General features: G+C 34.1%; 1 protein-coding gene across 5 annotated transcripts in view; it reads right to left on the reverse strand.

Moving 5' to 3' along the window:
• Window positions 1-2295: 2295 nt before the first annotated feature.
• The window catches only part of CPSF6 (cleavage and polyadenylation specific factor 6), a 28204-nt gene continuing 5648 nt past the window's right edge, over window positions 2296-24851 (reverse strand). The window contains exons 2-11 of one of the 5 annotated variants that reach the window (XM_068970678.1): window positions 22328-22537; window positions 20852-20955; window positions 17382-17527; window positions 16307-16480; window positions 16067-16177; window positions 15114-15618; window positions 12620-12735; window positions 11508-11661; window positions 9477-9666; window positions 2296-2801 (exon numbers count right to left, since the gene is read on the reverse strand). In XM_068970678.1, coding sequence (XP_068826779.1) covers window positions 9480-9666; window positions 11508-11661; window positions 12620-12735; window positions 15114-15618; window positions 16067-16177; window positions 16307-16480; window positions 17382-17527; window positions 20852-20955; window positions 22328-22537 — 1707 coding nt within the window. In that variant the 3' untranslated portion in view covers window positions 2296-2801; window positions 9477-9479. Of the gene's footprint in view, window positions 2802-9339; window positions 9397-9476; window positions 9670-11507; window positions 11662-12619; window positions 12736-15113; window positions 15619-16066; window positions 16178-16306; window positions 16481-17381; window positions 17528-20851; window positions 20956-22327; window positions 22538-24851 lie in introns of those variants that run through there. The other 4 variants (XM_068970676.1, XM_068970677.1, XM_068970680.1 and 1 more) reach the window with 4 other exon arrangements.

Here is a 24851-nt window from a genome sequence, read left to right on the forward strand (position 1 = left end):
CATGTTTATTTTAAGAACGGACCATAAACTAGTAGAAAACAAAGTAATATTCTCCATAGGAGAATGAACTGAAAATAAATACCTTAAGCTACAATCCATAAGTTTTTTGTGAACTCCAAATTGTAGTTAACTGCTTAAGAATATTCTAGGTAAATGGGCTAAATTATGATCATTAGCCACTGCAACTTACTCCAAATCTTGCTTATGAAAATCGACAAAACACTCACAAATTTATACTGGAATATCCTTTCCAAAACCTATGTCCTTTAACCAAAAGCACTTTCAATTCGAAGGGTTGCTTCAGAAGCAATACCATTTAGGTGCTATATCACTCATTCATAACTTAACCAGCTGAAAGGAATGTGACTGCATAGCACTAACAAATGCTATGGCTTAAAATTAAACTCAAGTTTTGATTTCATAGCCATTACAATTATTATCAAAAAGAAATAAAAAAGATCTCTGGGACTTTTTTTTGGTGTCTATGTAAAGATTAATCTCTTTGGATTGTTTTTAACATTAAAAAAGTTTTCAGTAACATCAGCCCATTAAAAAAGCGAGGGGGGAGGGAATGAAGAATAAAACAAAGCTTGCATTTTCACCTTTACTGCTATACATTCATGTATCAGATAAAGACTTTGCAAAAACTGGTCAAATCAAAAAGTTATTCCCTTTTGATGACATTTAAAAATAATAGACTAACAGCAAACAAGTATAGTACACTCACATTGTCTGCAACAAAAGTACGTAATGAGATCAGCCAAGCGGGGAGAATGATATAGAATGAGCAATTTAAAGGGTTCCACTGATTAAAAAAATGAAAACATATACGAAGGATTTAATTAGTATAAAACTTCCAGTTTTCATTTCAAGTTCAAGCACAGTTCCACTTTTAAACTTTTCAGAGAAAATTGTATCCTCATGGACATTTACTTACCTTTTAAACTATTAACTAATTTCCTTGTAATATTTATGTCCATACTTCTTCGCATTACGGCAATGTAATATTAAAAAAGCTAAGAAATAATAAAAACTAACAACACCTATACACAAAGCAAGAAAATTGATTTTGATACAACTCTCAAATGTTAAAAAGCCAACTACATTTTCAGCAAGATAGAACACTTAAAAAATCATTTCTGAGAGCAAATAGTTCTGATGAACACCAGTGATTCCATGCATAAACACCCTAATCACAAAATGTTTTAAAATAAAACTGGCAATATTTGGAACAGCTAATTCTATAAGAGCTAGTATGATAGTGAATAACATGAAAGTGAAGAACTGCAGTTCTCTGGAGGGCTTCTAAGGTTGCACGTTACATAATATCCAGGGTGCTTAAATTAGCATTGTCCTAAAATTTAGCTATACTTTAAAAATGTGTATTATCAGAAGATCTCTCAAAGATAATTAGATTTTAAAAACATTAAAAACAAGCTGAAAGGTTTTAACTCAAATTTTTGAAGCAGTGATTCAGAATGACCTTCCTAAATTGACACTCTGCCTATGCTGATTAAGAACACATGCTAGCCAGGTGCTTTAAAGGTGGGCTCATATGCAAGGCAGGTTTGGAAAAAACCTTTGATTAACTAGGTAATTTTAGCATGAATTAAACAGACTGCATGAATACACCGAACTCCTTAAACTGTGGAGACAGGTACACCTATAATCTCCCATTACACATACAGGAGAATACAACCCAATGTACCCTTTAGAAGTATGTTTTCTGTAACTGGAAAATAAAACTAAGGCTTTCTTTACTCACATTTGTCTGCTGCACGGCTGCCTATATTTACATCGCCCATGGCTTCAAAAATAAACCATAAGCACTATCAATATAAAATAGCAAATAACCGCTGCATCAAATCAGAATTGTCAAAATATTTCTTCAATGCTAGCAGTTTACAATTAAGCGTTTCAATACATGTGTCTTGTAATTAAGCTGCATGACTGTAGCAAATCACTGTGGGTTTTTACTAAAACATTAAAATCACAAAATCTTTGTTGACCCCTAACACAATGACTGGATTGCTATGTCGTGAAATTTCAATTTTTTACAAGTTTACATACCATTCAGCAAAGTCACAAGCTTAACTAGGTAAAAACAGCTAGAAAAGCAGAATATAGAAATATTAAATATCCAGGTAATCACCTATTCTAATATCAAAATCAAGGGCAAGAGACACTTAATTAGTATGTTTAATTCACTGAACGCAAGATTAGGTTGATGCATATCCAAAAACGCTATTGCAATGTTTTTTTTTTTTTAACGACAGTATAAATGTCATAGTAACATTATCTTTAGATATTGCTGAACACAAGACTTTCCCTGAGGTGTAAACATCAAATAACTTGAACAGCTTTACACATCAGCCCCATTAAACAGTTTATTACAACACTACATCTATTGTAATCAAAGTGGTGCTGTTTACAGACATTATCATATGAACATGTTTTTAACAAGAACAAACTACTATAAAACAAGCATGTACTTGACGTTTTTTTTTCCAATTGCTTGCACATTATAATGGCCAAATGTATATAACCAGTAATAAAGTTGCAAAAGCTTTAACTTTTTAAATCACACAGGTTTCCTTCAAATAAAACAGTTAAGCAACATAAAAAATAAAAGTAGAGCTACTGGTTACCATTTATGCAGATTTGCTTTATTCAGATCTATTCCTGTTCATTTTATCCATGAATCCTTACAGGTTCAGTTCAATCACAAGAAGCAAACTGCTGGACAAGCGTCATTTTTCCAGAAGGCTGTTTTGTCTTGGAAGGTGTTCCTCTTCCTTCAGCTGTAATGTGTCAAAATTTATGATGTAGATTTTGCTATTCCCCACAATACACAGAAAAACGCTGGCTTAACTATACATACACAGGTCGTGCATCTACTTCACTGTTACGTATTCTAACACAAGATAAGAATTAACCGAAACAGTAGCTGCCTTTATGATGGAGAATGCTCCCAATTTATATGATGAGTAAAAGAGACATTCTGATTTCCTTCTTCTTAAGTATTACTGCCTTATAAATTTAATGACTGAAACAAATGAAAATGTAGCAGCTACTGTTTCTGTGAAAATGGAAACATTTGTAAGTCATTTTCTAAAGTATTCATACTACAAAAATGGAAAATGCCTGTATGATTTTAATGTAAATATTTTTCATTCATCCACATAAATTCTATATAACTCATAAACAAATGAGAACTGAATATAAATGCAATAAATTATTTTACAAATTAGTTGTATTTGACAGTATACAGGAACTTCTGCAAATATAAATCAAACGGACCTCCATGTTACAAAACTTGTAAATATAAGCTCAGTATGCACATGTAAATATAATGACATTCACGTACAAATCTTTAGACATATACAAATTTATAACAGTACTGTCACTCTATTTCACCTATATCAAAATATCTAATGTATATAAACTAAGCCAAAACAAGCTAAATGGGAATCTACAAATTTCACTGAAAACTCACAAAAAGGAAAAAAAACCCCAATAAATGAGATAAACTAAAATTTTAGGAATACATAAAAATGCAAACTTCAGGTAGAGGTTCACAAAGGAAACATATTCAATTAACGTGATATTAGTGACCACTGAAACACCAGTTATTTGAAATATCAATTCCAAGAGAGCATGTCAATAAGATGATGTAAGAGGCAAAAGGGCACAATGTTTAGTGACAGTCTTCCATAAAATTAAGAAAAATCCTTTTTGCTCTACAATTAAGAATAATTAGTATTCTGTCACAACTAACTATAAATTTTCTTTCATGTCCTTTCCTCCTCAACTAGGGTGTAAACATCTTAAGAGCATCAATACACATATTCACATTGCCTGAGTAAAAAACTAAATTTTACAACTGCAAAAGAGAAAAGCAGATACTATAATCCTGAAACTTTTGAACTATTTTTATTTGCTCTTATTTTTCATATAGATACTTAAGCCTTTTTTAATGCTAACTTTTATTGTACTTTATCTTATGTTGATAAAGCTTTTGGTGGAATTATTTCAGGGAAAAAAATCTGGAAGATGGCTGGCTTTCACATATCTTTACTACTTTTCAATATACTTAACAAACTGGTATTGAAGCATTTAAGAGAGACAAGGCATATATTCCAACCAAAAAAAAAAAAAATTAATAGGAAATTCACAATTCTTACTGTAAGAGAACGCTATCTCCCTAATTATTCTGTCATACTGAAAGGGTTAATTAAGAAGGAAAAATTAAGTCACAATGAGCAAAACAAAAATACCCAACCCTTCCAAAAACCATATGGCATATTCTGCAATTTTATATCATTCCGAATGGAGAAGTTCTATTACTTTATATGTAAAGAATCCTGTTTGTGAAATTACAACATGTATCTTTAGGATGAATACATTTATTGTTTGCTTTAAAGATAAGACTTTTACTACTAATAAATCTCTAATTTTCACCATACAAACATAAAATCTGGGGGATAATCGGACAGTTTTTATTTCTATTTCTGAACACTTTACATGTATCCATTTGGAAATACAAATTTTACAATCTCAAAAAAAGGCAAAATTGAAGGCAATACAACCCATTTCCAATAACCCAATTCCATATTATAGTCTCAAATTTCTAGGCAAAAATCTACATAAACAAAGATATAAAAAAGAAGCTTAAAAGTAACAGATACATTCAGTGGTCATATTTTCAGAATACCATGCAGTCAAATCTATAACGTCAAAACTACACAATGTCTTGCTTTAGCTATCAGTTCTAGAAGGAAGATCTATGTAAACAGATGTAAAAAAACTGAGACAGATGGAATCTACGGCTCTTTAATGAGTATATAAAGTGATCACTAAGTTAAAATTTCAATCCAGAGAAGCACCTGCATTTTGAGATAAGCCCACGAATGATGGTGTGGGTAGCCTATCCCTTCTCCAGGGGACCTTCCCAACCCAGGAATCAAACAGGGGTCTCCTGCGTTACACGCAGATTCTTTACCAGCTGAGTTACCAGGGAATCCCGAGATAATTTAAGATCAAGCCAGTATTAACAACTCAAATAATGAATGCTTCTGTTAGAAATTTATCCAAGAAAATTTACTGGTATCAGTTACTTCATCTTTCAAGTAAAAGATTCAAATATCTATTAGATATGGATCTTTTACAGGTTTTCACATTAATATACTGAATTTGAAGGATTCTAATTTATTAACTCAGTGTAACAAAGTTCACTTTTAATCTGAAAATTTCTTGATGAGAGAAATGGAGATGAGGTGGGCAGAAGACAGAGAAATATCTAAATACAACTCTTTAAAATCAACATCCCTTCTTGCATTGACTAAAACATAGTACACAAAATTTTGTTTATGGTAGATATTTACAAAAAACTCCCTTACTACCAAAACATTTTGTACTTTCATCTTTCCACTTCTAGAGACAGTACTTACCTCATTTTAACTAACGAATTTTATTACACTATGAAATATAACATGACTGCTGCTCCAGGCAGTCCACTAAATGGCAGAAATAAACTTCACAAAGAATACTCATCTTTGCTCCAAAATCTGAGAAAATGGCCATTTAAAAATAAGCTGTGATTTAGATTTCACTGTGAGAGTTAAAACATGCTACCACCAAGGCATATTATATTAGTAAATCTGAATAGCATACATGACACCCTTACTCCTTTTTTAGTTATTAGGCTTCTCTTAAACAATGCTAACTGTTCATTCTAATTAAGCATTTATTCAAAACAATCTAATTCACAAACTAAACCAATGGCAGCAAATTTTACACTGAAATGAAGGTGAGAGATCAAGGTGACTCACATTGGTACTGATTTTTTTTTTTAAAGAAACAGGGAACATTAATTATTTGTAAATAAAACCATATTCTTAAACCACAGTGAGCAAAACACACTACACATACATTCTAGGGACCACTTACTACCTTATTTTCACTGCAATTAACATACCTGTATAGTCACACAGGTTTTGCTAATAATACTAAAAGCAAGGAAAATTAAAAGTGAGAGGCAGCATATCCAGAGAAGCAGTTAGAATATATAGGGAGACCATAAACACAGGGATGGGTAATATTAGTCTGATCTCAGATGACCTAAGAATTGCAGAAATAATTTTTAAATCTCATCACCAGTATCGTTCATCAGATAATTAGAAGTATTTAATTTTCACCTAAGACTCAAAGAAACACTAACTCTTAAGGAGATAAAACATCTTAACCTTTAAAAAAGAACATTCGATTCTTTCAGCTTTTTTGGTTTGTTTTTCCCAAATTAATGCAAAGCTAAAAAACTGAGTAAAGAATGCAAAACACCCTAAATCTTGTACAATCACAACAAAATCTAAGATCATAATATTTATGATAGGAGAAGAGAAACCATATAGCAAAGGAAAGTATAATTATTTAACCTATTCCCCATACATGATGCTTAAAAATCTAATCAAAGGAATGGATAATGATTTGAGAATGTGTCAAGTCATGTGTCAGGGAGACGAAAAGCATGAATAGAAAGTATTTTTTTAAATATCCTTTCATTAATCTTCAGGATACAAACAAAAGCAAAACCATTAACAGAAATTTGCTAAGCAGCATTGTTCCCAACAAGTAATAACAGAAACATGAAAGAAAATAACTATGAAAATAAAATTTTTTCTGTAAAAAGCATACAATATTAAAAACACTGAACTACTTTTGTTTTGCTCAGAGTGGTCTGAGAATTGAGGCAGAAATTACAGAATATAAAGCACAATGTATTTACATGCTGAAATTCACAATATTGATACTCATTAAAATATTATATATTTGAACTTAGATATTAAATGCTTTTAGAAAAACTAATACATTTTTTAAATGAGAGAATGCAGTTAACATTACCAACAGTTCAAACACAAAAAAATTAAGATGGGACAGACATTAACAGCTTGCCAACATCATTAAGTTTCCAGTTAAATTAAGAACTTGCCCTTTTAGCCATTCATCACTTTAATAATAGGTCACATTATTGTTTTATTTGTATACAGACTTAACAGTGACATTCACTTCAGCTTCCAAATTACTCTTATTCCATTTAGTCCATTTAAGGTTTACATAAAAGTTCAAAAGGACTCATATTTTAAAACTTCTAAAAAAAGGTCAATAGACCTTATTTTGATGGTGATTAAATGTGCAAATAGTTTTTATTTGCTTAAGAAAGTTTTTCACTTGGATATATTTAATCCCAATTCCCCCCCACCCCATTTATTCCATGTCTACATCAGCAATAAATACTTTTTGGTATATAGCAAAGGTACAATATTCCAAGTTAACAAAATTTTTTGCACTGGAAATGCGTATGTAAAATTTTGCTTGGATGAAGGCACATAACAGTATCACAACTCAATTCTGATTATAATGTACAAACAAAACATGGGAATTTTGGTATGGTACACATCAGCGATTAAGAAAAAATGCCGACAATATTTAGTTTGCAAGTTAAGAATTCATAGTTAATGTCTGAATGTAATGAAACTCAAACCATGATATAGTTAGGTGTACCCATTACTGGAATGTAATGTTAGTTAATTCAAGGTGTTTAAAATTAACAATGGACTTTTCAGAAAGAGTTTACCTATCTATCTATGCTAGTTTAACTAAAACTAGTAAGAAAGCCTGTTAATTAACTTTGGATATAAACTGGTTCAGAATGCCCCTAATGGGCATGTCCAGTCCTGGAGAAGATTGAAAAGCTATGCAAGTTCCATTCTCATGACCTCAGTTAACTAGAAGCTTGTTGGTAACTGACGAAGTCTAAGTAAAAATATAACTTGAAGGACCTGTATCTTACTTTAAATGAAATGGCTGATGAACATTAAGCATTTCACTAAAGTGGCCATAATTCACCTAAAGCAACTGATGAGCACTGGGAATTTTTTTTAAGATGGGATTAGGCCCATTCAACTTGGGGAGAGGAAGGGGACTACATCTAAAAAATCTAATGTTTAATTTCACATGACACAACATTCAATTCTTACATCCAAGAACAGTATCAATTCCAAAAAGCTTAGTTTTAAAAGTAAAAAAAATTTTGCCTTATATTAAAATAATGTTTTGAAAATTGTATTAAGTTTATAATACAGTACATGGAGAACTACTTTTAAATTACAGTTTGCTATATATTCAAGATGCATATTCAAAATCCAAGGAAAAGTATTAAAATTTGCCTTTTCCCTTCAAAAAGCTCTTAAAACTGTAAGTAATATAACTTATCTGTAAACCACAAAAATAAGATTTACATTGCTTGTTTTCTAAGTAGTATTACTTAAAAAAGGATCTCATTTGTTAAAATATATCTACTTTACTTAAAGAAACTGCTATTCTGTCACAGAATTACATACAAATCTTTGGTTTTGCTTATAACAATGTAAACACTAATAATTACTGAATTTTCAGTATTTCCCAATTTTAGTTATGGAAAATAATCATGTAAAGAATAGTAACCTATAAGGGATTTGTTTTAGTCTAATTTAATTTGGATATGCCACCAACCTATGAAGAAAAAAATTCTGTTTACAGAATAACTTTTGTGTCACATGCACAAGCCTTATAGTGCCCTCTTCCCACTCTTCACATGAATAAATGCTGTTCACAAATATAAAAATAAAATTACACGTGAAAATGAAGTATAAACAGACAACTCTTCCCGCTTTATGAAAAATGTACACAATAGTTTTTAAATACAGAAAAAAAAAGACACAATGATTATGGTTTATGAATGAAACATCAAATAAAATTACTTCAAGGTTATTCTAACCTGAGATGTATGATTTGATACAACTTAAAATTCTCTATATGGAATATCTGAATTCATTTTAACTGAGTAACTTTCTTATCTTCTTCGCAAATCAAAGAATACTGTTTCTTTTAAAAACAAAGCCCAGATGGCAGGAAAAGTGTCTTTTCTTAAAAAAAGTTTTTCTCAATGCTAACAAACCAGCTTCCAACTAGCAACAAGTGTCAGATTGTCTATAAAATTTTTAGGAATAAATAAAGTTAGTTCAAGGAGAGAAACTAAATTTATTTTAAGTCCAAGCATATTATAGTAATAATTAATTCATCCTTTATATTTTAAATCACATGCAAACTATGTATGTGATTAAGAGAATTCCAATTTTTAGATTTTAGAAGTAGACAATGAGTCCTCTTGATTATTTTCTTGCTTTCTTAGGATCATTAACAGTCTGAAACCTAAAAGCTGTTAACTCAAGCAAGCAATATTTAAGGATAAGAGGTCAAAATGTTTACCTGTCATTACTCACCTGTCATTTACCTCAGATGATTCCAGAAGATTAAATTCAGAACAAGTAGTTGGACGATATAAAATGTGGGTATATACTGTATAAACAATAGCCTTGGAGTTATAATTACTATTAATAATAGGTATGCTAAAACCAACAGGAACAAGGAATACCCACCTTCTAACGATGACGATACTCGCGCTCTCGGTCACGCTCTCGATCCCGGTCTCGGTCCCGGTCGCGGTGTCTCTCTCGTTCCCGGCTTCTCTCTCTGTAATAATCATCATGGCGATCTCTACTGCGGGATTTATGACGCCGACTCTTTTCTCGTGATCTACTATGATCCCTTTCTCTTGATCGTTCACGTCTTCTAAAAGAAATTACTGGATTAATGCTCTCCATAATTAGCTTTAAAATTTAGTATTTTGATGTTTAAAAATACCCAAGGCAAAAAAAAACCTTAAAAATACAGTTTAGACTAAAATATCCTGAACAGACAATTAACGATTTATCAACTCAGCAACAAGCATGAACTAGAAATCCCATTTTAAAAACTATTCACCTAAAAATTGGGAACCAGACACACCATGGCAATACATCATACCATCTATTATAACCAGGAGCCTAAAAGAGACATGCAATATTTACGGAATGAAAAGCAGAAAGGTAAAGTAGAGAAAATCTCATAGAACTTGTGTTTTAACCAAAAGAATAAATAGAAGAATATATAGAATATATATATAGAATATATAGAAATAAAATTCATGAAATCACTCAATACACAATGAGACTTCACTACTTAAAATTATCACCCATTACTAAACATGTATGTAGGTATCAATCTTACATTTATAACTAGCCAAAATATGGTTCATCGTTAAGTGCTACCCTGCTAAGAAATATATACATATGTATGCTCAGAGGATGACAGTGCTGAGCAGCATGGCGGGAAGCAAAGAAGAAACTTAGTACACACGACCACTAGAAAAGACTGAGAAATTATTCCCACTGTTATTTAGTAAAGAGAAATGCTGCATGAACTTCCTTTAGAAACAAACACAAAACAGGTACTTTAACCAAAGCATGTATCTTAGAAATCCTACTAGTCTAAGTTCTGAAATTCACAATTAGGAAATAACTGCCTATTAGTTTAATCTCTATTCTGTATTTCTGTACCAGACAGCTCAACTTAGCAAACATTATTAAGTGTTAAGCTTGTGATCAAGGTAGAAGTTATTCTGGATTTAAGAAGTTAAAAGACTATGTAAGATACAGTCTTCAGCTATGAAAATTTGTTCAGATCCAAAGATCCTTAAACTGGGTCACAAAAGTAATAATTATAAAGTTGGGGACCATGACAAAGACAAGCTCCTTTTCCTAGCTTAATGAAGATGACTCTACCACCTGTTAAGTACACTAAAGCCCTAAAAATATCATGTCAAGATTAAGCTTTACCTTTCTAAAATATGTAAAATTTCAACATTAGCAGTAATGCCAAAAAAAGAATTGCCTAATTTTTAAAAAGCCCTAAGAAATAGATCATAAACTCTCTTGTTCAAGAAATATTTATTTAGCACCCATTATCTACATCATTACCAACACAGTAATCAACAAGACAGGTAAATAAGACCCCTCCCATTTTTCAATGTGTTCTAGTGAAAAGAAATAAGAACAATAAGTAACAATACTTCACAACAATAAGAAAGAACAGATTGCAGGAAGAGTTATTAAAGAAATAAACAGAATAAGCAGAATAACCTGGGAGAAGACACCCTCCTAGAAAGATTGAATTGAGAAAAGAACAAGGAACAGCTATGTGAAGAGCCAAAGAAAAGAGCTTCCAGTAGAAGAAATACCAAGTGTTAAAACAGAAACAAGAGTTTGATATGTCAAGAGGAAGAGAAGGGAAACCAATATTGCTAGAGAACAGTGAGCAAAACAGGCACATAATGAGGCAAACTGTATCATACTGTTTACAATGCTTACATTTGCATTATTACATTTATTCCGAGAACAAGAATTTTAAGAATAACTGAAAGCCTTTGAGGTGTTTTAAGCAAGCAAACACCTGACATTTAACAACAAAATCACATTAGCTGCTAAATAAACAGTAATAAGTAAAATCAAAGTCCTACAGAGTCCCAAACAATATTCTTCTCTATTTGCAAAGCAGCAATTTTAAACAGACGTGAGACAGGAAAGTTTTACCTTGATCCAGAACCATAAGACTTGGATTCAATTCCATGCAGGCAATCTTGCAAAGAGCTAATAAGAACTTTGCAACGATCATCAGCAGATACTTTGGATTGTTTAATTAAAGAAATTGCAGTTACCAGTGTCTCAATAGCACTCCCATAATCACCTGCGAGTAGAAGGAGAGAGGTTTAAGTCAAACGAATCTTGTTTTCAAAAATATCACCTAACCATTTGAGTCAACCATTTTAAAAAAGCAATGCACTTAAAAATGATTACAGACGATATCTTAATTTTTTCAGTTTCATCATTTGGGAAAGGCTTTAATGTACATGAAGTTTGTTATTGTTATAGCTGTATGAAACACATGATCATTTAGTAAATATGGGAATAAATGAGCTGCCCTGAGGCCCCTAAGCCATTAAATGTCAGGGCTAATACTTAAATTTATACCTACAATGTTTAAATGAGCGACTTCACTTTGACTTTTCACTTTCACGCATTGGAGAAGGAAATGGCAACCCACTCCAGTGTTCTTGCCTGGAGAATCCCAGGGATGGGGGAGCCTGGCGGGCTGCTGTCTATGGGGTCGCACAGAGTCAGACACGACTGAAGCGACTTAGCAGCAGCAGCAGCAGCGGGGGTATTTCACTACACTGTGACATATAGTTTCCTTCAATGCCTTTTAAATAAAAGATAGATAATGATTGGGAAATACAAAAATAACTATTACATGTAGATGACCCATCTTCAAAGTTGTACTTAATAGGTCATGCCTAGACTTCCCTGGTGGTACAGTGGAAAAGAGTCTGCCTGCCAATGCAGGGGACACAGGTTCGATCACTTGTCCAGGAGGATCCTACATGCCTCGGAGCAACTAAACTCATGCGCCACAACTACTGACCCAGGGTGCTGCAACTACCGAAGCCTGTGTGCCGAGTTTGTGCTCCACAGCAAGAGAAGCCACCACAATGACAAGCCAGTGCACCGCAGCTAGAGAGCAGCCCCTGCTTGCTGCCACCAGGGAAAGCCTGCCCACAGCCAAAACTAAAATCATTTTTTAAAAGTTCTAGGTCATTCCTAATAACATAAATAAGAAATATTAATACAGAAAGAAATATACAAACCAGCACTGGCATCAGACACAGCTCTTGAAATAGCACTGCTTGAGATTGCCCTATTTCTATTCATGATTTCTTCGAACTCAGCTTCACTCAATGGCGTTCTTGCAGTATCCATTTCCCTATAAAATCAAAATAAACCTTAAATCATACTCAAAAGATTTTCTAAATTAGTCGTAATAGTGTAATGCAATTCAAATAACTGCTTTTGACAAGTGCCTCAGAACTAAGTTATTTTCTCATATTGAAATATGCTATTTTTCGTACAGAGCAGGTGTATGCAAAACTCCTTTGTACAATCATTATCTTTCAGCTGAAAGAAAGTAGCAACTTAAAAACCCTATCTTTCTGGAGGTCAGAAATGTTATATCTAATACTGTAATAAATTATTTTGTACTTAAAAAAAAGAAATGCTATATCTACATAACTGCAATAAAATATTTTTTCAGTCATACAAAAACATGTATAAAAGTGTTTTGATGTCTGTCTATATATGTATGTATATCTAAGCAAAACATGCTGAATGCAAAAACTACAACCCTATACAAGCCAGGGCCAAAATCTGGTTTCATTTATATTTGGATCCTTTAGGCGCAGAGCCCAACTCACAACAGAATAATAATAAATGTCTAACTAATAAAATTTCAGGAGGGACAAGATCTTAGACCTATCTTGTATGCCCTACTGAATCCCCAGGATATCTGGCAAATAAAAGACCCTCAACACCTACAAATATTTACTGAAAAAAACGTAACAAAATCCCAAGATTTTCTAAAGCTGCCGGACAACTTAAAAAATTGTGACTACGTGTGTAGTACAAAAAAGGTAAACGTTTTACCATCTTAGCTGTTAGTTACTAGGTAGGATGTTGAATCGAGGCAAGCAGAAGCAGTTCATTCAGATGAGATGAGAAAGAGCTAATACAACCTTCTGCATGTTTATAAGGTATTATTATTATTCTCAAAACTTTGTAAGCAGTCTAACCAAATTACAAGTTTTCCAACATCCATGTATGATTTCAGATAAATTCTGTGACTCATACCCATCCTATTTCCTTAAAAAAAAAAAAAAGTCAGTTTTCTCCCACTTCCAATTAAAAATTACTCAATAATAACCAAATATATATACACAAGTATTTTTAGAAAAACTGGTACTACAGAAATTCAATTATGTTGGAAAAAAGGCATGCAATTCAAACTTTAAACTTACAAACCAAGCCACCTAACCCACACCCATACAATGAACACTTAACAGACAGTTGCTCACTGGAATTAAGTTGAATAGAAGAAAAACTGTGCTACCTTCCTAGATGTAACATTTCTCAAAAGAAAACAAAGTATTCCAGGCACTCAAAAAAAGACACAATGTCTATGGATAGATAACTGTCAGAAGACTTTATCTACAACATCAAATTTATTTCCCTGGCCCTGTATACTTGTATGAAATTAGGCAGATGCTCAAATCCATCCCTGCAGGACATTGTTAGACAAACTGAAATACACAGTAATTCAACAGTAACAGTTAAAGAATATAAAATCAAACTATAAACTCAAAAGAAACTGAAGGGGACAAAATTTTTAAAGATTAACACAGCTCTCCAGATTACGATTTGAGCATGGATAGCTTTAAAAGTCAGAGAAGGCAACGGCACCCCACTCCAGTACTCTTGCCTGGAAAATCCCATGGATGGAGGAGCCTGGTAGGCTGCAGTCCATGGGGTCGCAAAGAGTCGAATACGACTGAGCAATTTCACTTTCACTTTTCACTTTCATGCACTGCAGAAGGAAATGGCAACCCACTCCGGTGTTCTTGCCTGGAGAATCCCAGGGATGGGGGAGCCTGGTGGGCTGCTGTCTATGGGGTCGCACAGTCAAACACGACTGAAGCGACTTAGCAGCAGCAGCAGCTTTAAAAGTACTTTAGTTTCCATGCAGCATTTCTCTAAGGATTGCCATTAACTATTTTAATTCCCATAAAGCCTGTGTTTTACAAGTCTTTGTCTACCCAAAGATGCTTATAAATTATTTAATGTTCCCACTTTAATTAAAAGTTAGTAATTTTGCTACACAGGACTCCTGATAAACATGAGATACTATCTAATAAACTGACCTAATTTCTAAAACAATGAAGAAACTTTAGCTTTCTATGTAGTGTCATCAATGGTAGATGATATTGACGTTAAAATTTTAAAAGTAGCTTGAGGATCCCATTAGCTTGCTTCAGTATATCTTTAACAACCTCTTTTAACTTAAAAATGATGGAAATAAAGTGACTTGCCCTAAAATCACAAGCCTATGGAAGTGGTAGAGCTGGATTATTCCCAACGCTGTTCTGTATGTTTCTCACCATATCATACTGCTTCTTGTAAGAGAAAACATACAGAACATTATGTACCTGGGGAAAGCTCCTAATTTTTTAAAACTTCGCAGACAAGAGTGAAAAATAGCTTTTGCAGATCAAATATTACCAAGGCTACTTTTATAGACGCATACTAACTTACCTCCCAGGAGGCCCATAGTCACCCCTATCATATGGCGGAGGCCGGCCATATGGATCTGTTGGTGGTGGGCCTCGGCTATCTGATGTAGGCATGCCGCTGTTAGTTGGTGGAGGAAAGAAAGCTGGGTTCACATGTGGAGCTGGCGGTGGGGCCCCTGGAGGTGGTCCAGGAAGATGCGGAGGAGGAGCGAGTGTAAGGGGTGGCCCAAGAGGCCCAGGTGGGCGAGGTGGAAAGGGGCCTGGAGGTGGAGGTGGTCCCTGTTGTGGAGGTGGTGGACCAGGAGGGGGGCCGTAGCCTGGAACTGGAGGTGGAGGACCAGGAGGAAGCGGACCCAATGGAGGTTGCCCAAAAGGCTGTCCAGGAAAAAGAACTGGTGGTGGAGGGCGATCTCCCCGATTAGGAGGCCCAGCTAGAGGAGGAGGCAGAACCTGACCAGGAGGTGGAGGACCTGGTGGGCCGGGTGGGCCTGGAGGACCTAAGGGTGGACGTGGTGGAGTCTGTCCAGCTGCAGAATAAAGGGGGGAGAGAGAGAAAAAGAAAAGAAAAACACTTCAATAAGGTGTTTTAATCTTCATGCCACAATTATACTTTTAAAGCATAACTCATAGACCAAGACTCCTTCTCTTTAAATGAAACCCATATGATAAATGCTACACTAACAAGTTACAAAGATGAAGTATATCCTTACACATTTAACTAGCTCAATTTAATACTTAAGAAAAACTACTGAGACAAAAACTTTAACAGATTACAGTGCTTAGAGATAGTTTCCATCTTTCAGCATACACACACTTCTTACAGCGAAATCACCCACCTTATAGTCTACTCTGATGTCAAGCTAGAAAGTGAAACAAGGAAAAATGGTCTTGAAAGGATTTTTTAAGAGGTAAGAAAATAAGACGGATGTAAATATTCTATATATAAGTCAAGCAAGTTTGGAGAAAAATAAAGACCTTTTAGGCCAAAAATGGGTAATTCCTCTATGCTGTGCCCCATATGCCATGGAATCCTAGTTTCCAGGAACAAAGGCCGAGTTCCTTTAACAAGATGCTTGATCAAATTTCCTGGATTCCAAAAATAGCATAACAAGGAGAGTAAGTCACATTAATAATGCATTACTTGAAAAAGAGAGAAAAGGAAAAGAGGTATTAGGTAGACACATTTTATCCATGGCAATTTAAGAAAAATTTTACCTGGAAAAGGTGGAGGTGGCCCTCCTGGTCCTGCTGGCCCAGGAAATCTGTCCCCACCAGGAACAGCCCCTGGAAAACGGCCCCGTCCTCTACCACCTTGTGGAAATGCTGCACGTGAACTGCCTCCCGGAGGACCAGCTTTACCTTCCCCAGACATTTGTCCTGATTGTGTAGCTGCAAATATCCAAATACTCATAAATAGCATTTATTAAAATAGTTCTCTGACATGTAACCACTGTTAGATATTAGAAACAACTCTAAATCAAAGTTTATGTATACTGCTTACTAACTTCCAGATGCCTTGGGCCAGTCCAAACTACATGAGAAGTACCCACTTAGGAAAACATTCACATCTATTTAAATTCTTTTGAAGTCTCAAAGATCTAAGCTTAAATGTATTTCTGATAAACAAATAATGAGTTACTTTCAAAATACCAGTATTCTGCAGCAGCCAAGACCAAAATTCTCTAACAGAAATCTAAATTTCAGTAAGTATAAATCATTCAAACTCTTTTCACCAGTTAAGTTCTAAGTGCTAGAACATTAAGAAAAACCACCACTCAAATTTCTGTTAATTACATAATCATCCATTTGTCTCTTTAAGTGCTAACATTTTTAAGTATATAATGGCAGATCTTTTCTACAGTCACTTTACCAAGTGGCGACAGGTCTTGGTGCCAAGCAGAAAACCAATGAATACTTTCTGGTTGTCAGTAGTTTTTCCCCCACCATAAGAGACATCCACATAACTCTCCTTCAACCTAAGGATTAGAATGTAGTCTCTTCCTTTCTTTAGGATGGGAATGACAGGATAAGAATGGCAGGGCTATAAAACTTGCACACTGTTGTATAATGTTGGGTCTGTAACATTTAGAGAAAAATGGGAATAGGTTTCCAGTACACGGAACCAGTCATAATCAGTAATTTAAATCTAACTCAAAGCATGGACTTTTTAAAATGGATTCTCCAATGAACTAAATATAAAGATGACTTCTCTAATACAACAAATAACAAATGCTAACAAGACTGGTTAAAATGCACATCTTTTAATAAAAGCCTCTGAGGGGGTGCTTACTTTTCCTGGACTGCATTTCAAATTGACTCAGGAACTGTTTATTGCATGGAGTTACAACAGGATTCTGACCATGAAGCTCTCTCTTAGGCAACAGATCCATTAACTTTTTTGAGGATGCTTCAGATCCAACACCAACAAGGGCAAACCTAAAAGGTGTTTAAAGGGATGTGGGTAGAAAGTGAGGAGGGATTAACTGTTATTGCAGTTATTAAAAAAGAAATGATCTGAATTTAATTTTACCTACCAAAAAAAACCATTTCTTAGAACACAATGGTCACACTTCCACCTCTAACTTTTATAATAACACATCATATTATTCAAAGTGTACAGAATTCAAGGCTTTGTTTGTTTAGCATACTCAGAGTTTTACAATCATAGCCACATCAATTTTAAGAACATTTTCATCACTCAAAAAAAAAAAACCCTGTAACTGTCAGCTGTCACTCCATTTCCTCCCATCCTCCAACCCTAAAGAACAAATCTGTAGAATGCCTATTCTGGACATTTCATTAAATGTGAATAATACGGTGTGTGGTCCTTCAGGGGGACTAGCTTCTTTCACTTAGCATGATGTTTTCAAGGTTTAATGCATGTTAAAGCATGTGTCAGCGATTAATTCCTTCTCATGACTGAATAATATTTCATTATATAGATATACCACATTTCCTCAAAATCCACCAACTGACAGGCATTTGGGGTTGTTTCCACTTTTTAATTATTACGAAAAACATCACCATAAAAAGATGCTCAATATCATTAGCCAACAGCAAAATGTAAATCAAAATTGTAATGATACCACTTCACCCACTAATCAAAAAGACAATTAACAGGTGCTAGTGAGGATGTGGGAAAAACTAGAACCCTCATACACTGCTTGATAAAAAAATATATAATAGTACAGACACTTTGACAAATATCCCAGCAGCTTCTTAAACGGTTAAATATAAGAGAGTTAAAATATGACCCTATAAACTTCCTGGGAATTCTCTGGCGGTCTACTGGTTTGGAGTTGGAGCTTTCAGAGCCATGGCCCAGGCTCAATCCCTGGTCAGGGAACTGAAATCCGACAAGCCTTATGGCAGGAAAAAAACAAAACTCCTGAGTGTATACATGTACCTAACAGAACTGACTGAAAATGTTCATACAAACTGGTACATGAATCTAGAGAAGTATTATTCTTAAGAACAAAATTAGAAATTTTTATAAATGTTGATAAATTTAACTTCACTAAAAATTTTTCTGTCTGTGGCTTTGGAACAGTTGCAAATCATATGGGAACTACAGTGTAATCTATTGAGATAAAAGAAACAATTTCCTTAAAAAAATGCTCATGCTAAAACTCATATATGAATATTCATAGGGGCCTTATTCATAATAGCAAAAATGGAAACCACCAAACGTCCACCAAATGATGGATGAAATTTTCAGAATTTCTAAATTTCTGAAATTTTAAATGTGGTGTATTCACATAGTGTAATATTTAGTGGAATATTAATTTTTAAAAAATCAGTACTGACACATGTTACAACATGATGAGACCTGAAAATATTATGCTAGGAGCAAGAAGCTAAGCACATGGGACCACATTCTTTATGATACCACTTCAGAACAGGCAAATCCACAAAGACAGTTGCTAATAGACACAGGATTTCTTTCGGGGGTGATCGAAACATTCTGGAAATAGACAATAATAATGGTTATACAACTTTATAAATAAAGTCCACTGATTTGAATGCTTTAAAAGGGTGAATTTTATAGTAGGTGAATTGTATCTCACTAGGAAAAATAAATTTAGAACAGAAAAAAATGAATGAGTGTCAATTCATAAAGTTCTACGATATTCTAAATTATTCTCAGAAGGCCTCTTAGGAGCCTTTACTCCCTAGTATGGTCCTTTAATTAGATCCTGGTCAACAAAGTCTGCTATTTGATTCGAGATTACCTTGGGTCACAACATTTAGAAACAATTTAATTAATTCACTAATTTAACTGAGCACCACTTCCTATATGCCAGGCCCCATTCTAGGGTTAGGGAATACAATAGTGAAAAAAGCTCTTTTGGAACTTACAATCTAAATCTAGAAGGAGACAAGACGATAAACGAATAACATACAATGTAAGAAAAGCTGGGGAAAAGGAAACAGCGATGGGAGCCGAAGATCCTGCACAGTACAGCCAGAGAAGGGGAACCCAGGCAGGATCCTGATTGAAGTGAAAGATCCCAAAGGTGGATATTTTGGGGAAAAGTAAGTCAAACAGAAGAAACAGTGTAAAGGTCTTAAGTGGCAATGTGTCTGAGGAACAGCAAAGACTGATTAAGGTAGCTGAGCAGCACAGCAAAGTGACCAGCAGTAGCAGATCAGGCCAGAGATGTCGGGGGTAAACAGGCCTTCGCGCCTTATAGACCACGGTGAAGATTTTACTCTGAATAAAACGGATCATCAATACAACATTCTGAGGAGACAAATATTGATGTCACTCTTTTTTCAACTTCTGCTATGTCTCTATATAGACTGTAGAGAATGAGCGTGAAGGCAGGTACACCAGATAGGAAGCTACTGTTCAAGTAAGAGATAACAGTGGCTTGGACCAGGCAGTAGAAGTGAAGTTCGTGAAAAGCAGTCAGACTCTGCACGTTTGAAAATATTCCTAGTTATTGTACACTGGATATAAAATAAGCACATTAAGCATATTTTTTTACTTTCTCATTCTGTAGTTAGCCAATTATCTTTTAAAAAATCCAAAATCTATACCAGAGCTTTAAATAAAACATTATTTATGATAGACAAAAACTGAAAACTCAAATAGCCAAAAATAAGAACGGTAAAATAAATTACAGTAGCAAAGTATGATGGAAAGAACTAATACATTAGAGAAGATGTATATTTATTGTTTTTTTTTACTGTATCAAACTCACTGTAAAACGTAAATTGCAATCTTATTGTTTTTGCAATAAAAATGAAGCACTAGGAAAATACTTGACAGTATATTCACTAAAATGACAAGAGTAATCATCTACAGATGACATTATATTTTTTTACTGTCTTACTTTTGTACATCTGCATTTCATAATTTTCCTACCTCATCTGTGTAGTTTAATAGTTAAAAAAATTATTGCAAAACATCCATGCTACATTATTCTTCAGTTGCCCATCTTCCAATACCCCTTAACCATGGGGACAGTAATGCTTCTTCAAACTGTCATTGTTCAACCACAATGGAGACAAAGCAGGAAAATTGGAAGAGAGACCTAATCTCCCAGCTCCACTAGTTTTAGGGAGGTAGATCACACGATACATTAAACAAGTATGAATCTTTGCCCAAGAACCTCCTGTCAGTGTAGAAAAGAAACATCCTACACATGTCTAGATAAGTATTAACTTCAAGGAAAGTCACCCCTAAAATTGTAATTGCTAGCTACTAACTCCCATTGGGTGAAAAAAAAAAAAGAATTAAAACAAAATTCTTACCCCTTTGACTGGCCATTTGCCCGATTTTCAAAAAACTTTATCTCCAAAATATCATTTACTCCCAAAGAATGAACTGCTTCAGTTAAGTCTTCATCTGTTGTCCACTGCAAGATATTTCCCCCTCATTAACCATCAAAACATATCTAAGATTTTTATTGTTTCAATTTAGTTTGTAAGGGTAAACTCAGGACAGACAAGAGAAAATTAATCCTTAGTGCAAACTATGTACAATTACCACCAGTCAGTCTCCAATTTTTAAATAGCACAAAAGCACCTGAAGACATAATTTCGTCCCTTGATAAGAGTTTTGGAAATAGAAGGTACATACCCTCAGAGAGAATACAGAATTAAAAAAAGAAAACCCTTAATGAGCTTTTAGTCTCTTCCAGCTTTCAACTGCTATGACTTTAAATTTTCAGTAAACCAATCTCATCTGCTGCTTTTTTTCTTAAAAGAAATTATTTGGGGAAATAAACTCCACCTTATGTTTCAAAGTATACAAAGCAAAATCCTAACGTGTATTCAGTGCCTACCATACCCTTTTACCAAATATTTAATTCTCAAAACACAGAAGTCCCATTTTACATATAATTCCTATTTTACACTCTATGCAACAGAAGTTGTCCAAGGTTATAAAACACATGTAGGAGCCAAGACTCAGCCTTACTTAGCAACCACACTCTTCATATCTACAATGCTACTGTCTCCAACATTATAAAAATTGCTCAGATGATGGGAGATTGGCCAGTTTTTTAAATATGTAAACATTTAAAAATAAAATACTATTAAGGAAATGTACAGTAACAACTGATCTCTAGGCAATTTTTAAATTTTCAAGTATGTGTAATAAATGTTTTTAAATAGAGATGCAAAAATTCTACTGGACTATTTTAGTAAATATTTAAGATTCAATGCTAATAAAACACAGATAATAATACTAAACATTCAGCTAATGGAACTCCAATCAATAAACCTACAGTCTCATAAACCATATTAAAGTACAGTGTATAATAGCAGTATTTCTGTAAATCACATTTCAAATTTAAGAGCAAAAATGAAATTCAGCATGCGTGTAATTATGATTTGAATAATGAAAACTCTTAAAAACAAGAATCATATTGTGTATCTTTCTCTCCTTCTATATTTCTGAATCCTGGTTTGAGACTTTATGTGAGCATTTTCCTTTGTAAACTGGGATAGCTGAAGTGTAGGAGTAGTAAAAGATAAAATAATTCAACTACATTTAACTGGAATCTCTACCAAAACAAGCTGAATGTCTACAAAATTCAGAACTAGAAGATTCTGGTACTTACTATATTTAAAAGGTACATGTATGTCCCCCCCTTGGTGCGTAAGCAAGCATGCAGAACCAATTTAATAACTTGAAATTCTTATTTTATATACTGGAGAAAAAAGTAACTACTAGAATAGTTTGAAACCAATCACCAAGGATTTAATTCAAATCAAGTCACTCACCCATGTTAGATTCCCAATATACAGCGCAATTCTCTTTCCCGTGTATGTATAGACAACATTTGGTGCTGCTCCTTTACCCACATCATCACCAACAGTTGGCGGGAGAGTATCCATGTAGTCCCGATCTTCCGGGGCATCTCCATTATTTGCAGATGGAGAGATGACATCATCATACAAATCTATCTGATCATGCCCACCATATTCAGCTTCCTGAGATACAGAAATAATGTTCTAGATTACACAACAGTCAGACAACTTCTAAAACAGATGTGAATGCAAATTTATTCAACTATTTTCTTCTAAAAATTTGGTAGAAGACATAGGTCAAAGATCTCAGTACAAATCTTTCACTTTATGGCACTTCTTGAACAGTGCCTATAATGTGTATTTCTATACAAGGAATCCTATTTCCCCACTGATACTTATTATAGGAACTAATGTTCCTCTAGGAACAGAATACCATGTAGACAAAATAAAATAATAAACTTTTCATGGAAGCGAAATACTCTAAAAGTAACAACAGTGACTACAAATTTTTGATACAAAAATATCACAAACAAAAATCAGAGCCATTACCAATCTTTAATATTTTTAACTGCAGAAAAATACAACTATTATTTTATATAGTATTCAGGATCATGCTTCCCAATTCTGTGGAAGCTGTTAGTTTTAGAAAAAGCATAGTAAGCTAGGCCACAGGAAAGGGATAAAGAAATAAGGCTATGTAATGATTCTGTATGTCACAACAAATGAACAGGGGGAAGAGAAACAAAATACAGGTTAAACTATCCAAATCAGTATCTATATTAACTTTTATTATTCTCAGTCAACAAACAGTTAATGCTTACCTGACTTCTTAGCTATATAGTCAATTAGCAAAACATATCTACATGGTCAAGAGAAAAGGGACATGAACAAGGAAGAATCTAGTCAAGTTTTGCCATTAAGTGTCACCAGCAGAATTAAAACAAGGCTACTAGATGCCACTTACATGCCTAAGTAATATGCAAGTAAGAGGAAAATGAAAAATAAGCAAATCTGTGAACAGAAGAAAAATGGAAAAATAGGGGGGTTCAACCTGTAAATAAGCACAAGAAAAATGAAATGCAGGTATTGGCAGAACACTGAGCATCATTTAAATTGCCTTTGGTAACAGTTACTGGGCCACTGGCTTGACTAGCCAGTAGCAGAGGAAAAGCTCTATTTTTATCTTCCTTTCCACCACAAAGTACCTAAATGGATATGAACTATTTCATTCTGAAAAGTGAAAGTGAAGTTGCTCAGTCCTGTCCGACTCTTTGCGACCCCATGGACTGTAGCCTACCAGGCTCCTCTGCCGAGGTAATAAAAGCAGAGAGGCAATTACACTTAGAAAACGAATATAATTCTTATCTTCTCCATTAATACAATTCAGTAAGAATGGATACAAATGGCAGATAAGGAGAAGCTAACAGTTTTAGGGACTAACTGTTTTATGGATAAAGAATGACACTGAAAAGGCATTAGCAATATGACTATGAACAGATCAACAAAATACTGTACAAGAGTCCCAAGGGAACATGGCTCTTGTTTTGCTATTGAGAAGGAAGCCAGAAAAAGATTTTTTAAAAAAGAAACAGAAAAAAAAAAAAATCTAGAAAGGGAAATACCACTTATCAGTTCAAAACACATAGCATATCAGGTAATCTTCTACATAATGAAGTTATCCAATTTGCTGATTATGTAACACAATCCCTACATAACAATATTGTTATGAGGCTGAATGTATGTAACTTATTTAATAAGGGACAAGATCTTAAGGTAAGTCAGAGAAGAAAGCCCTCTTCAGCAATGGGCAGAAACTAAGACCACAAATCACTGAATAATGCCATAATTGTGTTTCCACAGCAGTACCAAAATAATCTTTGAGAACTGAGTTTTTTGAAACCAAGGAACACGATCAAACTGCGGTGATAGAAAAAATTAGAAAAAGAGTTTTGTTCAGAAGTTTCAGTGTAGCTAAAGCTTCAGGTAGCACAGCTGCAGCAGTGATTCCACACACTTAAGATACCAAAAAGTTTCCCGCAAGGGCTAGCAGGCACTTTCGTTTGCAATCCAGTTCTGCACATCAAGTACAATTATTGTTACTATTATTTAAAAGGAGTTGTGTTTCCATCCTCCTCTGCAGAGACTATAATTATAATATATGGTTTGAGGGAGAGTAAAACAGAATGCAAGGTTATTAATAGCAGCACTAAAGGTATTTCAATCTATACTTTCATGAAATATGATTTGATTTTTCACTAGTTATAAATCTAGGAAAATGTTCACATAAGTAGACAATAATTTACAGGCATAATAACTGCAGCTACACTAACCTGATGAGTCACAACTTACTATTTTTGTCCATCGATGAATTCTTATGTTGACACTAACCCATTTTCCATACTGATATGATTCTACCAATATTTACGATCAGTCACTTGGTCTGGTACTTTGCTCCCAACTAATTGAAATATGATACTAACTGAGACCATAGTCCTGG

Source organism: Capricornis sumatraensis, chromosome 4, assembly GCF_032405125.1.
Source record: "Capricornis sumatraensis isolate serow.1 chromosome 4, serow.2, whole genome shotgun sequence".
NCBI classification, from domain to species: domain Eukaryota; kingdom Metazoa; phylum Chordata; class Mammalia; order Artiodactyla; family Bovidae; genus Capricornis; species Capricornis sumatraensis.